Here is a 15,876-nt window from a genome sequence, read left to right as displayed (position 1 = left end):
AGGCTTGCACCCAAAGGGCTGTAGCAACCACAGGTTGGTTTTCTCTTTGGTTAGACACTGAGTCTTGTAATACCGTTCCTGGCTGATTCTGATTCTAATTAAGGAACCACATTTTGTGATTTCCTAAGGAAGGAAAGTTGTAAGTTTTCTTAGGAATAACGTTAAGAGATTTGAGAGTCCCATATATTTGTGAAAGTTTGCTAGAATGGCCTAGGGAAATTAACTTACAGTAAAAGATTAAGCTGCAGAGCAAAAACTGGAATGATCATAGGGACTGACAAAAATTTTCCTTTGGTATTTACCTCAGAGACAATTAAGCAAATTTCATTAAGAATCGACGTAACTGTTGAAAAGGCAGAGGGTTTAGACAAGTAATAATGCTTATTGCTCAAAATAATGGATTTTTGGATGATTTAAATCACACCAGAAGGAACAATGGAATGTGGGTTATACATAAGTGGGGGGTAAAACATAAGCCTCACACGGGATGGTGAACAATGGCATTTATTTTAGCAATACAGAGAACCCCATGCCTCCAAAGAAACAGATACCCCTCCATCATTTGAGAGAAAATGAAAATTTACTAAGAGAGAAAACTGAACATTTCAATGAGAATTTAAATATGGAGGCCCATCAACGGAAAAGCTGGTTTCTAAAAATGAAGGAATTACACACTCAGATGACACAGAAACTGCTGAAGTAGCAGATTGGTATAACATGTTTCTTAGGGCTGGAATGTAGCTCAGTGGTAGAGTGCTTGCCTAACATGCAGGCCCTGGGTTCCATGTCCATGACCTGTTCTGCCATGACTGGCAATCTTTCTCTCTTTGCCTAGATTATCTGGAATTTTTGTCCAAAAGCCATGGGGTCCTGCTGACTATGCATCTGGCCAGGGTGCCTATAGCCAATCTGTGAATTCTTTGCTCTGCCAAACTAGAGACAACTGAGCTGTCACCAAGGGTTGTGTGGTCTGCCCTAGAGAATGGGGGGCTTTTCCCTGGCGTGCATGGCAATGTGGGTGTTGAGTGCCCCCATGTACGTGAAGCTCCTTCCACACTCCTCACAAGAAAAGGGCCTCTCTTGGTTGTGATGATGCAGATGGGTCTTCAAACTTCTCCTCTGGAGGAAGCCCTGGCCACACTGGGGACACCGGAAGGGCTTCTCTCCCCTGTGCGTGTGCAGATGGACCTTCAAACTTCCCCGGATGCAGTAGCTCTTGTCACACTCGGGACACTGGAAGGGCTTCTCCCCACTGTGCACACGCGTGTGTTCCGTGAGCCGGTACTGCTGCGTGAAGCTTTTGCCACACTTCATGCACGAGAATGGCTTTGTGCCACTGTGCTGCAGAAGGTGGCTCTTCAAATTTCCTTTCAGACGGAAACTCCGGTCACACTGGGGACACTGGTAGGGCTTCTCCCCGCTGTGGACACGCAGGTGTTCCGTGAGCTGGGACTGCTGAGCGTAGGTCTTGCTGCACTGGCTGCAGGCGTAGGGCCGCTCGTCCCTGTGTATGCGCTGGTGGAACCGCATGGAGGCCTTCCAGAAGAAGCGCTTGTCGCACTCGGGACACTGGAAGGGCTCCTGCCCACCGTGAACCCTGGCGTGCTCACTGAGGTGTGAGCGGCGGCGGAAGCCGCGGCCACAGTCCGCGCAGGAGAAGGGCTTCTCGGCGCTGTGGCTCTTGAGGTGCTGCGTGAGCCTGGAGCGCAGCGGGAAGGTCTTCCTGCACTGGCCGCAGGCGAACTCCCGCTGCCTGGCGTGCACCCCCGCGTGGCGCGCCAGCTTGGAGGGCCGGGTGAACCTCTTGCCGCACTCGGCGCAGAAGAAGGGCTTCTCCTCGCTGTGCAGGCGCTGGTGGGCCCTCATGGCGTTCCTCCAGAAGAAGCTCCGGCCGCACTCGGGACACTGGAAGGGCTTCTGCCCCCGGTGCTGGAGTCCGTGGGCTTTCAGGCTCCTCTTCAGGCGGAAGCTCTTCTTGCACTCGGGGCACGAGAAGGGCTTCTCGCCCGTGTGGACCCGCACGTGCTCGGCGAGCTTGGTCTTGTGCACGAACTTCCTCCCGCAGGCCTCGCAGGAGAACGGCTTCTCCCCGCCGTGCGTCCTCTGGTGGGCCTGTAGGGCGGCCTTCCGGGCAAAGGCCCTGCCGCACTCGGGGCAGCCGAAGGGCTTCTGGCCGCCGTGCTGGCAAAGGTGCGCCTGCAGGCTTCTCCGCAGGCGGAAGCCCTGGCCGCACTGGGAACACCGGAAAGGCCTCTCCCCACTGTGCAGCCGGCGGTGCTCCGAGAGCTGGCACTGCTGGACGAAGCCCTGGCCGCAGTCCCCACAGCGAAAGGGCCGCTCACCTTTGTGCAAACACAGGTGCTTCTTCAAGTTGGCCTTGTAGCGGAAGGTCTTGCCACACTCGGGGCACGCGAAGGGCCGCTGCCCACTGTGGACCAGCTGGTGACTGATGAGGCTGCACCTCAGGTGAAAGCTCTTCTCGCACTCACTGCACTGGAACCGCTGCTTACAGCCGAACATCCGGGTCCACGCGAGTTCCGATTTCCCTCTGGATTTGTTTTTGTATTCTGGACTTCGAGAGGTTCTTTTAGCGTTCCTGGAGTGGCTACCAAGGTGCTCTACCAAGGCGTTCTTTATCTGGAAGGCTTTCCCGCAGACAAAGCAGGAATACAACCTTGGCCCTGGAGGAATTTCCATGTCTAGTGGGACATCCAGAGGCTTATGCCTCGGATTTTTCTTGTCATGATTAGACTCTGGGACTTCGAGCATTTTATTTGGAAATTCTTTTTCTTGGAGGCTTGGAGATTGTAAGGTGGCCCTTTCTGATAAGGTAGCACACAGGTCCTGATTCTGAAGACCATTTAAATGGCTTTCTTGCTCTTTTGTTCTGAGAGTCCCCTGGTTATCTGGAAAGGAAAACAAAAATCGTTATCATCAGTGAGACCTCTACTCGAGAGTTCTTGAGAAACAAGAACTGTCTTCAGGTCAGGCATAGTGGAAAAGGAAGTGGATCTCCTTGATTTCGTGAATCTTCCTCCTGCAGGTAAATTATATGCAACCTTTATATTCCTTTCACCATATGTTAAGAAATGGCTGAGCATGAAAATAATGAGCTAATTCGTCTTGTGAACCTATAGATGACCCTCAGCAGGTAAGCAGAAGTTTAAGACAAAAACGAGCTGCTCTAAGAATCCTACTGTGTCATCACAGTATTTCCTTAATTCAGAAGTATACAGCACAGTTAGGAAGGCATAGGGTCCCTGATTAGATATCAAGAAAAATTTTCTGGAAGAAAGGCAAGTAGAAAATATCTTCTTTAGGAATGTCAAAGTGGCTGATTCATAAAAACACTGTAGAAATTGTTTCCTTTTCTAAAGAACTTTGCATTAGAAGATACTTTTATTAAAAGCACAATCACTACTGTTCCCAAAGTAAAAGCATAAAGGTTATGACAGGAAATGGAGCTATCACACTATTCCCGACCCTAGGGCAGACCTTTGCCTAGGCCAGCCTATTTCAGAGCTGTTTTTCCTTAACTGACCGACGGTGCTGGATAACAGAGCCCAGGTCCCTCAGGTCCCTCCCGGCGACTTTCCATCTGTTTTTAAGTCTTTTGAGCTGAGAGTCCTTCCCCTAGAGAAGTATTCTCATGCTCTGTGGCCTTCTTACCTTCTTATGTGTTCCTTCCCACTGTGTCCCAAGAGTTATTTCAAGCTACAGGCATGGGGTGTTCCCTCTTTTGTGAATGTAAGGGATCTCTTCCACCTTCAAGCTTCAGCTCATGTAGGACTCCAGCCAATTCTTCTTTCATTAACCAAATCTGCCCATTTTTTGCCATTTAAATCCTAATTCCTTTGAAGTCCTCTTGGGATATTGTTTCTCCTTTGCCCTTTCTCCTCTGAATCCCTGTAGCACTATCATAGCTACTTATTATTTTATCAAGTTATATGCAGTCTTATTTTATAGTTGATTAAATCAATAGTTCAATGTAACAAACTTGACTACCACATCAGTAAGACAATAAACATCTAGAGTGTAAGGACTGTTTGTGTGTGTGTGTGTGTGTGTGTGTGTGTGTGTGTTTTCACTGGACTAAGTAACACTAATATAGTCCTATGATAGGTACGCAACACTGTTTAGAATAGACAGTGCCTTACTGAACCCAGGGCCTTATGCTCAATAGGTGAGCATCTGCCTTGACATTCTTAGCCCTCTTTTATCCTCTTGGTGAGCTTGGACACATTCCCAGTGAAGGGTTATGGAAAATAATATTCCTAAAAGACAGCTCTCCAAAGAAAAATGTAGAGGTGTGACTCAGGAGGAGAGAGGGGAAACCAGCCAAGGAAAAATGGGCCCTGGGGGACACGGGTGGATATTGAATGCTGGGCCCTAAACCATGACCTTCCTCTATGGCTAATTAGTCCTCAAACGGAAACACAGCAAATACCAATGGGCAAGATTTGAGTATTCATCCCTGGGATCTGGACTCTTATCTCCCCAGACAATGAGTTTCAACCTTTTTACAACTACCTTCCTAAATTAAAGCTTTAACCTGTTCAACTAGCCCTTGACAGTCAAAACTGCACGTACATAGCTCCCAATGATTACATCATTGTACCCTGTAAAACCAAAATTCCCTCTGTAACTGACGGCCATTTTCCCCATCTAGAAAATGGGCCCCAACGGTGCCCAAGTTCACGAAGGAATAAAGGCTTCTCTGAATCTCTCGAGCTCTGGTTCGTGACCTTTTGTGCTTGCAACTCAGGTTCAATTCCCCCTTTGGTCACAGCAGTTACTTTGACTCCCATGGGCTTAGGAAAGCATTAACATACTAAAAAGGTGAAATATTTCCTTAAGTATGAAAAGTGTTAAGATATTTCAAATGTTTTTCCTTCAAAAGAAATAAGACCTCTCAAGTTTAAACATCTGTACAATAAAAAATATTGTACGTAATTGGATGGATTTCATTTCTCTGTATTCAAGTGGACACAATGTGTAATGGAGGTGTTTTTTTCCCACAGGGATACATACACATACATTTTTCTCTCTTTAGAAAAGTAATACGTTCTCTTATTTGCTACCCCTTTGAGTAAGAAAAATTAACATTCTAAATTAGAACGTTTCTTACTAACTAGGTCAACCAACTCTCCAGGAAGATCACGAAACAAAGCAAGGAAAATTCAATAATTCATGACCTTATCTCCATCTTACCAAAACATGGCAACTTGCCTGTTTTCTTCGAGTCCAACAGTTCATCAGCAGAAGGGCTAACTGTCCTTGTTTTGTTGCAACACTTCTGATCACTGATTAATAGCGTTCTCCCTTGTTCCATCCAGATGATCAACTCTGGCTTAGAAGAAGCACAGCCTGTGAAGCATTCAGACAGACTCACCCTCAGTTTACTAAGTATTTAACTCAAAATCATTTTCACGGTTGACTTTGCTCTAGTTCTTCCTTCCGCTTAGAATTATCTTCTCCCCAGTTTCATAAGGATGATTTGTCATTTATATCTTTAAGTTATAAACCCCCAACAACTAGATTAAGATCACATATTAAACTGATACTAGAAGAAATGGTTTTAATGACATGAGAATGAGATAGAGTAAGTTGGAAAGGCTACAAAGTATCATTTCCTCAAATTTCTTTTAATCTACTCCGTAATATTTTCCTGGAGGCACACCTAAGTGTCCCACCCACTCTTCTTTATCCAGGCCACCTTTCTTCCCTTTGTATCCACATTGTGCTCTGTGTTGTGTCCCAGATTATCCTAATTTAACAAATATGACCCCTTCATGAGAGCCATTTTGGCTGAAAATAGAAAATTCATATTATTCTGGCAACATAAGCAGGCACTAAACCACTAAAGAAATAAAATAACACACTTAAAAGAGAGGCAGTTAAATTACTTCATAATTCTAAATGTGAGAGAAATGGAGGAGGGTTGGGGTGGGAGGTAGAGAATCTAGGGTATTCACATAGTGAAGGCACAGATGCCATTAGTAAAATAGGGCAAGTTATATATTTCTGGGCCATTATGTGAAGGAAGAAAACATTGTGAATGTAAATTTGGCAAAGCATCATTCTGCACCAGCTAACACCTAATATAGGGAAGGAAGATTAGGTTGGTTCCCCCAAAGCAAATCATTCAAAGTCCATCATACCCAGGAAATCAAGGGTCTCATAATTGGCCTTCATCACTTGATGGTACATTTTCTTCTGCCACTCCTCCAGGATCTCCCACTCTTGCTCCGAGAAATATAAGGCTACATCAGCAAAGGTCATGGTAACCTGGAATCACAAACAGTATATAGATGCATTTTACTTTATGACTACTTTGTTTTTCATGTTCATGACTTTTTAGCTATCTCTAGATGGTACCATATAATAAACAATATAATAAAGGAGTCACAAATGTAAAGCAAAGTGAATGAAGAGCAGGTCTTGTGAGTACATGCTCCACCTAAATAGGGTCCTATCCCGAGCAGTAACAAATCATTGCTAGGCAAGACTGGATGTGTTCAATTTTCAAAAACATTTTAATTTTGAAATAATTATAGATTCATAGAAATTGCAAAACATAGTACCAAAAGGTTCTTATGTACCCTTCACCAAGTTTCCCCCAAAATTCACATTGTACATTACTGCAGTACAATATCAAACCCAGGAAACTCATATTGATACATGTAATAATCAGTATTTCATTCCTTTTAATTGTTGAGTTAGTATTTCTATGGCACAGATGCACCAGTTTGGGCTAACCACTCACCTGCTGAAGGATATCTGTTTCAAAAAGAAAAAAGAAAAAAAAAAAAAACTGATATAAACCTACAGGATTTTCAGCAGACACACACATTCTTCTGGATTCTTCTGGGATGACTACTCAGAACTATGATACAGTGTTGTATGGTGAGTACATATTTCGTTTTTAAAGAAACTGCCTGACTATTCTCCAGTGTGGCCAAACTATTTTACATTCCTACTAGTGATGCATGGGAGAGCGTTTCTCAGCATCCTCACCAACATTTGGATGTGTCACTACTTTTTATTTTAACCATTCTGATACATGTAATATTTCACTGCGGTTTTAAGTTGCATTTTCCTGAGTAATGATGTAGAACATCTTTGTCTATGCTTATTTACCATGCACATATTCTCTTTGGTCAAATGTCTCTTTGTCTTTTGCCTATTTTCTAACTGAATTTTTTTCCTGTTCAGTAAAAGATCTTAATTTTAATTAATTTACTTTTTATGTGGTGCCAAGAATAGAACCCAGTGCTTCACATGTGCAAGGCAAGTGCTCCACCACTGAGCTACAATCCCACCTCTCCCCGTGACAGTTCTTTATATATACAGGTATGAGTCTTCTCTCAAAGATGTGGTTTGCAAATATGTTCCCTCAGCTTTTATCTTGTCTATTTATACTCTTAACAGAATTTCATGGAGAATTTTAAAATTTGATGTTTAATTCATCACTTTTTTCCTTTACAGATTGTGCTTTAGGGCCAAATCTAAAATCTTTTCAACATGCCTTAGGTTCCAAAGGTTTTCTCTTGTGTCATCTTCTACAGATTTTATAGCTTCCATTTCATATTAAAATGTTGGTTTATAAATAGAAACTAGAAGTTGGGTGCAGTGGCCCATGCCTGTAATCCCAGTGGCTAGGGAGGCTGAGGCAGGAGGATCTTGAGTTCAAAAACAGCCCTAGCAACTTAGTGAGGCCCAGATCCTGTCTCTAAAAATATAAAAAAAGGCTAGGGATGTGGCTCAGTGGTTAAGTGCCCCTGGGTTCAATCCCTGGGAGGGAGGGAGGGAGGGAGGGAGGGAGGGAGGGAGGGAGGGAGGGAAGGAAGGAAGGAAGGAAGGAAGGAAGGAAGGAAGGAAGGAAGGAAGGAAGGAAGGAAGGGAGGGAAAGGAAAGGAAAGGAAAGGAAAGGAAGAAAGGAAGGAAGGAAAGAAAGAGAAAGGAAGGAAGGAAAGAAAGAAAGGAAGGAAAGAAAGAAAGGAAGGAAAGAAAGAAAGGAAAGACAAATGTATATAGTTTTATGTGTACTCTCCTGATTTTTACATCTTGGCAATTAAAATTCACAATTTTAGCCTCAAGGAATGGTTTAAATAAAATGTCTATAAACCAGGACTGGCTCAGGGACCATCATTTACAGCCTCTCATTTGGACTGATAAGTCAGGGCCATTCTCTTGAGGGATTCAAGGACAGTTGCACTGTGGCCACAGGGAAGGAACAAAACAGACATGACTTCTGAAAACTATTTTCATTGTCTTCAGATCCTGTGCTACAAACGTAGATGAAAGCCTACCAAGAAAAGTAAAGTACTGGGCACCTTGAAAGACAGCTAAGACTGTACCCAAGTGTATAAAACACATTAGCCACACCATCTATGAAATAAATTCTCCTGTAAGAGAATCTAGAGACCTGACAATCAAGGCTATTTGACACACAGGGTCATGGAAAAAAAGAGCACAGATAAAATTCTATTACCCAAACTACTATAGGCCCTGAGACCTTAAATATCAAGTATTATAACAAGTCAAAACTTGATGCTTTTATAACGGAATTTCAAGGAAATAACTAAAGTTTTCTTTTATTTCACCCATGTGTTTGCTCCATTGGTAATTGTGAGCAAATCCACAATTGGCAATGAACCGGCCTAATGAAAAGGAAAGTCAAGAAAATGGTATGTCCTCGCTTATCCTATAAAATGCAACAGCGAAGCAGTCGCCATCGCAAACCAATCACCACTTCCAAAGACGGAGGATATTTTCAACCAGTTATAAAAGCAGAAGGGGGTACAAAAATGGAACGAAATTTACACCTGCCAAAGAGGCTGCGGGCAGAGGGTGGGAAGCAGACGGGAAGAGTACAAAGCAAACAGGGAACGGGAAATGTCATTGAGAATAACCACTCCAGTGGGTTTAGGTTTTCCGCCCTCTCCCCGAGAGAGCGGGCTCCGCAGCTTCCCAGTTCGCTTTTCTTGCCCGGGCTTCTCATCTGCTTGCACCGATGCGCTTCCCCGCGCGGCCTTCCGCAGCAGAGCCGGAGCGGCCACACGGAGCCCTCAGCCCATGACCGCGCGCTGCGGCGCCCGGCGGGGCGGGGGACACCGGCCGAGACGCGCACCTCTCCGCAGCCCTGCGCCCGCACCGCCTCCAGAACGCAGCGCGCGCTCCCCAGCCGGGCTCGGCGCGCAGCGCAGGGCCAGCCCCGGCCGGGCTCCAGCCACCTCGTCCCCCCACGGGACCCAAGCGGCCGCGGCGTGGACCAGCCCGGCAAGCCGCGCCTCCTTCTCTGCCCCTCTTACCGAAGACGGCTGGGCCATGACGGCTCCGCGGGGACCGGCCCCGCCGCGTCGCTCCGCCCCGCCCCGCCGCCCGGCCGCGCGCTGCACGCTGGGACTCGGCGCCGCCCGCAGCGCCCCCCTGCGGCCGGAGGAGCGGGCGCCGACCGCCGTCGGCCCCCAGCCAGGCTCCCGGGCCGGCGGCCGCAGAACGCGCGTCTCTGCTGCACCCCGGACGCTCCGGGGGTCTCCCAGGGAGGGACTCCGTCGCAGACCCCCCTGAAAGAACTGGAGGAAGATGCAAATGGAGAGAGAAGGCAGGGGCCGCGGACGCATCCACAGACGCAGACAGGAGCGTCGGGTCTGCAGCCAAGCCCTGGGCTCCGGGGACCATCTGTGGATCAAGCGGGACTTGGGAGGGGCAGACCCGGGAGGAGGAGGCGGCCGGGAAAGGGCGACCCTCGGAGCAGGCTGGCCCTGCGCAAGGGGTCCACCTGCCGGGACGCTGCGGTGCGCGCGCGCAGGCTGGTCCCGGGCAGGGCGAGGGGCTGGGCGCCGGTCCCCGAGTCGTGTGCATCGGGGTTGAGGGCTCGTGGCGCCCCGGGCGCAGGCCAGAGAATGCCCTCGGGGGGCAGGTAGGTGGGCGCTGCCGCCCAGGCCTCGGGGAGCTGCCCGCGGGGCGAGGGAGGGCGCGCACAGCATCTTCGGTGGGACAGAGGGACAGAGAGACAGAGGGGATGAAACGGGGAGTGAGAAACAAAGAGACAAAAGCAGGGCGATAGGGCTGGGGTTGTGGCGCAGCGGGGGAGCGCTTGCCTAGCGCGTGTGAGGCGCTGGGTTGGATCCTCCGCACCGCATGTAAGTAAATAAAGGTCCGTCGACAAACAAAACAAAACAAAACAAAACAAACAAAAAAAAAAAAAAAAAAGCGATGGATGGAGTGACACAGGAAGGGGATAAGATGGGGGGAAACTGAAGAAGAGAGAGGAAGGTGGCAGGTGTCTGCAGACAATCAGTCTCAGATCTATCCGGATGATAAACTAGGTTGTCAAGCAGAAGAAACCAAGGGAAAGTGTGCAGGTGGGGGTGAGGGTGCGTATGAGAGAAGTACAGCAGGCCTCGTGTATGTGGAATAAGTGGGCGATGGAATAATGAAATGTACTCTTATGCCATTACAATTTTTATTGTTTAAATTGTAAGAGAATTAACTTTTCTCTTTCAGTGTAAAGTTCTATGAATCTTAACATGCGTATGGATAGATGTAATAACCACTATGATCAGAAAACAGAGGAGTTCTGTCACTCCCCAAATCCCTCCCCAACTACCCAACTACCCCTGTGTAGTTGTCCCCCGCCAAGACATCCCCCCTCTGCCAAGAACCAATTCCTTCTGTGTCCTATTTTCTTCTTTTGAAAATGGCATACAATTGAAATGTGTAACCTTTGGCAACGGGATTCTTAAAAGTATATGCTTTCTAATTTTCCACACTGTTGTTATACTAGTTTATTTTAATTTCTGCATATTATTCCACAGTATGGTTGTACCAAAGTGTATTTACTCATTAAAGGATACTTCGTTTTCCCAATTCTGTCAACGTTCATGTAAGGATTGTTTGTAGGAATATATACCTTTTATTTAGGAAAAATACCCATACCCAGGAGTGGGACTGCTGAATCGTGTAGTAAATATATGTTTGATTTTACGAGTCAGTGGCAAGCTTTTTTTTTTCTTTTTTTCAGTGATGGGGATTGAATGCAGGGTCTGACACAAGTGCTCTACCACTGAGCTAAACCCCCAACCAAGTGGTAAACCATTTTTAAGAGCAGCTGTGCCCTTCCTTATCTGTTCTCATGAACATATGAGCATTCCAATTGCTTCACATCCTTGTCAAGCACTTGGTATTGTCAGTATTTTAAAAATGTTTGGACATCCTGATCATTGTGTAGTGATGTCTCTGTAGTTCTCACTGGCATTTTCCTACAGGCTATGGTGTTGAATTATCATCATCATCATCATCATCATCATCATAATTGGTGCTAGAACCCAGGAGTACTTTATCATTGAGCTACACCCCCCCCCCCTCTTTTAGCCTTTTCTGTTTTTTGTTTTTCTTTTGAGACAGGATCTTGCTAAATTGTCTCGGGCCCACTACATTGTTGAGGCTGGTTTGGAACTTGTGATACTCCTGCCTCAGCCTCCCAATCACTGGAATTAAAGCATATACACCCGCATCCAGTGACACTTTCTAATGTGATAAATTACCGTCCTTTGGTGAAGCATTTTTCTTTTGCCTCCTTTTCAGACTGAGATCTTTTCTTATTGTTGAGTGTTGAGAGTTCTTAATATATTCTAGATACAAGTGTTGTGAGATATTTGCAGATATCTTCTCCAGGTCTGTACCTTGTGTTTTCATTCTCCTAATAGTTTGAAGCTAATTAATTTTGGCGAAGTGCAATTTATAATTGATTTTTTATTGTGCTTTTGATGTCATAACTAAAAACATAGCCTAACTCCAGGTGATATTAAGATTTTTTTGTATGTCTCATAGTTTTTTGTTATTGTTGTTTTTAGTTTATATTTATGGTCTATTTTATTTACTTTTGTCTAAACTGTGATATTTAGGTCATAGTTCTTTTTTTGCATATGGAAGTTCAATAGTTGAAATAAAATTTGTGGAAAATATTATCCTTTCTTCCTTGGATTGCCTTTACACCTTTGTAAAAAAAACCAATTTTCCAACTTTGTGTGGGTATATTTTTGGATTCTTATTTTGTTTCATTGATTGTTGATCTTTACCAATATAATACCATCTTGGTTACTGTAGCTATACAGGAGTGAGAGTGGATATCCTTTCTTTCCCTTAATCTCTGGGGAAAGCATTTAATTTTTAACTATCAAGGGGTAATGTTAACAATAGATTTTTGAAGATACTTTTTAACAGGTTGAGATAATTTCTTTCTAGTCTTAGTTTTTTCTGAGAGTTTTTATTGTGAGTGAATGTTTGTTTTGTGAAATAGTTTTTCTAAGTATGGACAAACACAATCAACTTAGATTTATTTTGTGGTGAAAAATCAGAATCTAAATGTATAAATGATGACACACCTTATGAAATAATATGTGGACATTAAATTCATGTTTTAGAAGAGTAACGCTGTGGAAGATATTCAAGTACATTAAGTAATAAAGGCATGCTGCAAAACAGTATTTATGATTCCAACTCTATTTTCAAAAATACTATACATAGAAAAAAGAAGCCTAAGAGGATAGGACCAAAATACTGACGGTAGTATCTCCGGATAGTATAACTAGATGTGGGATTTGTGTTCTTTATATGTCCTGTTTATTTAAATATTTTATAAAGAACTGAAAAACAATAATAAATGTAATGAAGAAAGACAAAAAGACAAAAAAAGTCACTCAGAATTTTGATGAACATTGGTAATAAAAATACAAAGTAATTTCAAAGTATTCACATAATACAAATTTAAAAATGTAAATCATTTTAAAATAACATCCATAGTTTCAGTCTAGATGGAAAATAATCACTTAGAAATGTTCATCCACAATCCCAGTTGTCTGATCACTGTCACAGTTATTAGGTCTTTCATGTACTCGTCGATGGGAGCTACCCACACCTGTACTAGAGATGCACTGACACTGGATTTGGGATCAGTGTTTGACCACATCCTGATCTTCAGCTTTTGCTTCAGCCTTGGCCATTGAAAGGTGGAATAGCTAAATGCCATTTATGGCATTCTTCATCCTGTGAGTGGGTAATGACATGTGAATGCGTAGATCACCATCACATCTCCTTAGTGCAACGATCTCCAGTGACGTGAACATGCACGCTATTTATATGCTCATTCATACAGAGAGAGTATGAAGATTTGTTGTTAATAGCTGAGTGTATTTATTTATTTATTTGTGGTGTCAGGGATTGAACTCAGGGGCACTTAACCACTGAGCTACAACCCAACCCTTTATTAAATTTCTCGCTGAGTTGCTTAAGGCCTCACTAAATTGCCGAGGTTGGCTTCAAACTTGTGATTCTCCTGCCTTAGTCTCCTGAGTTGCTGGGATTACAGGTCTGTACCACTGAATATCTACAATTAAATTTAGGTATTCTAAATTCCGTATGTAACTGTAGTGCAAAATCTGATAATTTGCTTTATATATTGAAATTCTAATAGTTGAAATATGCATGAATGTTGTGTAGGTATACATATGTAATACACATATATATTACAAGTATTGCTATAATAATTATTGAGGATTATGAAAGGTACAGAATGTTGTGTAATAAGCCAAGAACCTTCAACTAAAATACATTGATCAATATGAATTAACAATTTGTGATATCTGAATAACTTTAGGAAGAACATTACCTCCTTTCTGAGCCTACAATATTTATAAAAATGTAAATGACACCGCAGGCTAGGTGTGGTGGTACACTCCTATAGTACCAGTGACTTGAGAGACTGAGGCAGGAGGATTGCAAGGTTGAGACCAATGTGGGCAACTTAATGAGATCCTGTCTGAAAATGAAAAATAAAAAGGGCTGGGAATGTAGCTCAGTGGTAAAGTACCACTGGGATTCAATTACCAGTACCACCACCACCCCCCAAAAAAGAAAAAGGCTACCACAGGTTATATAATAAAGATTAGACATCCTAACTGTAATTACTATAAAATTATTTGGTACAATTTCTTCATAAGAGGAAACAAATAATCTTTTTTTTTTTTTTTTTTTTTTTTGCAGTGCTGGGGATTGAACCCAGGGCCTTGTGCTTGCAAGGCAAGCACTCTACCAACTGAGCTATATCCCCAGCCCAACAAATAATCTTTATAAAAATAATTTTTAGTTGTAAATGGACACAACCTTTATTTATTTTATCTATTTATTTTTATGTGATGCTGAGGATTAAACCCAGTGCCTCACACTGAGCCACAACCCCAGCCCCAGGAAACAATCTTTAGAAACTAATGTTTAACTATTCAATTTCATTTAGTCTGTGAATCATTTTAAAAATCACTATTTGGTAATTTTTCACAAATTAGGAAAATAAAAGCAGAATATCAACTTGGCTACCTTCAAATTTCACAAGGAGAAAAAAAAATGCAACATACACACAATAAATCATGTTTGAGATATGAAATGATTAAAAATATGAAGAGTTAAAGAAAAGTAGAAAGTGTAGATAAAAATAAGGCACCCCAAACCTATTTGTTCTCTAAACAGTGGCTTTACAGGAGTGTTTTTTTTTTTTTTAAATATTTTTATTAGTTGTTGATGAACCTTTATTTATTTATTTGTATGGGGTGTGGAGAATCAAACCCAGTGCCTCACACACACTAGGCAAGTGCTCTCACTGAACCACAATCCAAGCCCCTACAGGAGTGTTTTTAATATGAATTATTCAGTGTTTGGAATCTGTAACATTCATGTTTTTTAAAGCTTGTGGAAATAATTACTATATGCTAGTAACCATTTTCAAGTAAAGAGAACAAACTTTTTTATATTGCCCAAGCTATTAATTCTACATATTGATTTCTTTTTGAAAACATTCCTAAAACTTTGTGATTTATATCCATTATGCACAAAATGTTAATTATTAAATTTGCTATCACAGCATCTGGCATATAGCACAGTTGAATATGAAGAATCAAAGATTTGACCATGTGGAATATTAGTGACAAATTCAAATGTGCTTCTGCTTTCCCTAATTAATGAGAGATTCCTGGATATCACACATGTAATAAATCTGACCTCAGAAAAATTATGGAATATTTTCTCTTCAATAAGGAGAAGTGCACACAATTCTCATTGCCTACACAATAAACATGAGAAAGGCCTTGAGCACACATACACTATAGTTTGTTCACATCTTAAGTCTTATATTCAGAGAATCGTTTTAGCTTATGTTGGTTTTAATAGAAAATTACTGGCTGTAAGCAGATACATTTCCATATTTTTTTCTTCAGCTAATAACAAATTATCTGATACACAAATATTTGAAATTGTCACATACATTTGCAAGATATTTAAAAAGATGGAACAGAAGTTATTACAGCTTTCGAAGGTGATAAGTGAAAGTTTTTATTTTGTATTTTCCAGCAAAGATTACCAGTGTATCAAGATTTATTAATAACCAGTGATTGCTTGCAGAGAAAGAAGTTTGTCTGAATTTGCTGAATAAATTGATAAAGAGTGCACATATATTTTCCACAATTCCTGTTGAAAAGATCTTCTGCTGACCCTACTTCAAGGAAGATGCTGAAATCAGTGTGCATGCAAGGAAAGCCGAGCTGCAGGTAAAAACTGATTATTTAGTTAATTTGAAAACCAGTTAAATTGTTCCATTGTCACATTTCTAGATCCCAACTTTAAGGCCAAATTTTTCTCTATTTGCATAGCAGCAAAAATATTGAAAATAAAAATAAAAGTACAGTGCTAGGGCTGCAGCTCAGTGGTAGAGCACTTGCCTAGCATGTGGGAGGCACTGGGTTAGATTCCTCAGTACCACAAAAAATAAATAAATAAATGAATGAATAAATAAATAAAAAAAACAAAGGTATTGTGTCTGTC

The 15,876-nt window shown here is 42.6% G+C and overlaps 1 protein-coding gene across 3 annotated transcripts; it reads right to left on the bottom strand.

Annotated features, from left to right (window-relative positions):
- Positions 1-488: 488 nt before the first annotated feature.
- On the bottom strand, positions 489-10,168 carry ZNF425 (zinc finger protein 425). 3 transcript variants are annotated; one of them, XM_079150837.1, is made up of 4 exons: positions 9,315-10,168; positions 6,162-6,288; positions 5,212-5,367; positions 489-2,906 (listed from the first exon to the last, which is right to left on the bottom strand). In XM_079150837.1, exons 1-4 carry the CDS (start codon positions 9,990-9,992, stop codon positions 976-978), a joined length of 2,892 nt encoding a protein of 963 aa, XP_079006963.1. In that variant the 5' UTR covers positions 9,993-10,168; the 3' UTR covers positions 489-975. The 3 variants fall into 3 exon arrangements, with proteins under 3 accessions (XP_079006963.1, XP_079006964.1, XP_079006965.1); XM_079150838.1 differs by having other exon boundaries at positions 5,230-5,367; XM_079150839.1 differs by lacking the exon at positions 9,315-10,168 and adding an exon at positions 8,829-9,125.
- Positions 10,169-15,876: the final 5,708 nt, after the last annotated feature.

Source organism: Sciurus vulgaris (assembly GCF_902686455.1).
Source record: "Sciurus vulgaris genome assembly, chromosome: 8".
In the NCBI taxonomy this organism is placed as follows: Eukaryota; Metazoa; Chordata; class Mammalia; order Rodentia; family Sciuridae; genus Sciurus; species Sciurus vulgaris.
Note: the sequence above shows the minus strand (reverse complement) of the source record. Positions and strands in the feature narration are given on the sequence as shown.

Coding starts and splice junctions, on each gene's coding strand:
- ZNF425 (XM_079150837.1), bottom strand. CDS start 9,992: ATGCTGTGCGCGCCCTCCCTCGCCCCGCGGGCAGCTCCCCGAGGCCTG. Junction 6,289..9,314: donor TCATGGCCCAGCCGTCTTCG/GTAAGAGGGGCA, acceptor TTGTGATTCCAG/GTTACCATGACCTTTGCTGA. Junction 2,907..5,211: donor AGGCAAGTTGCCATGTTTTG/GTAAGATGGAGA, acceptor TTTCCTTTCCAG/ATAACCAGGGGACTCTCAGA.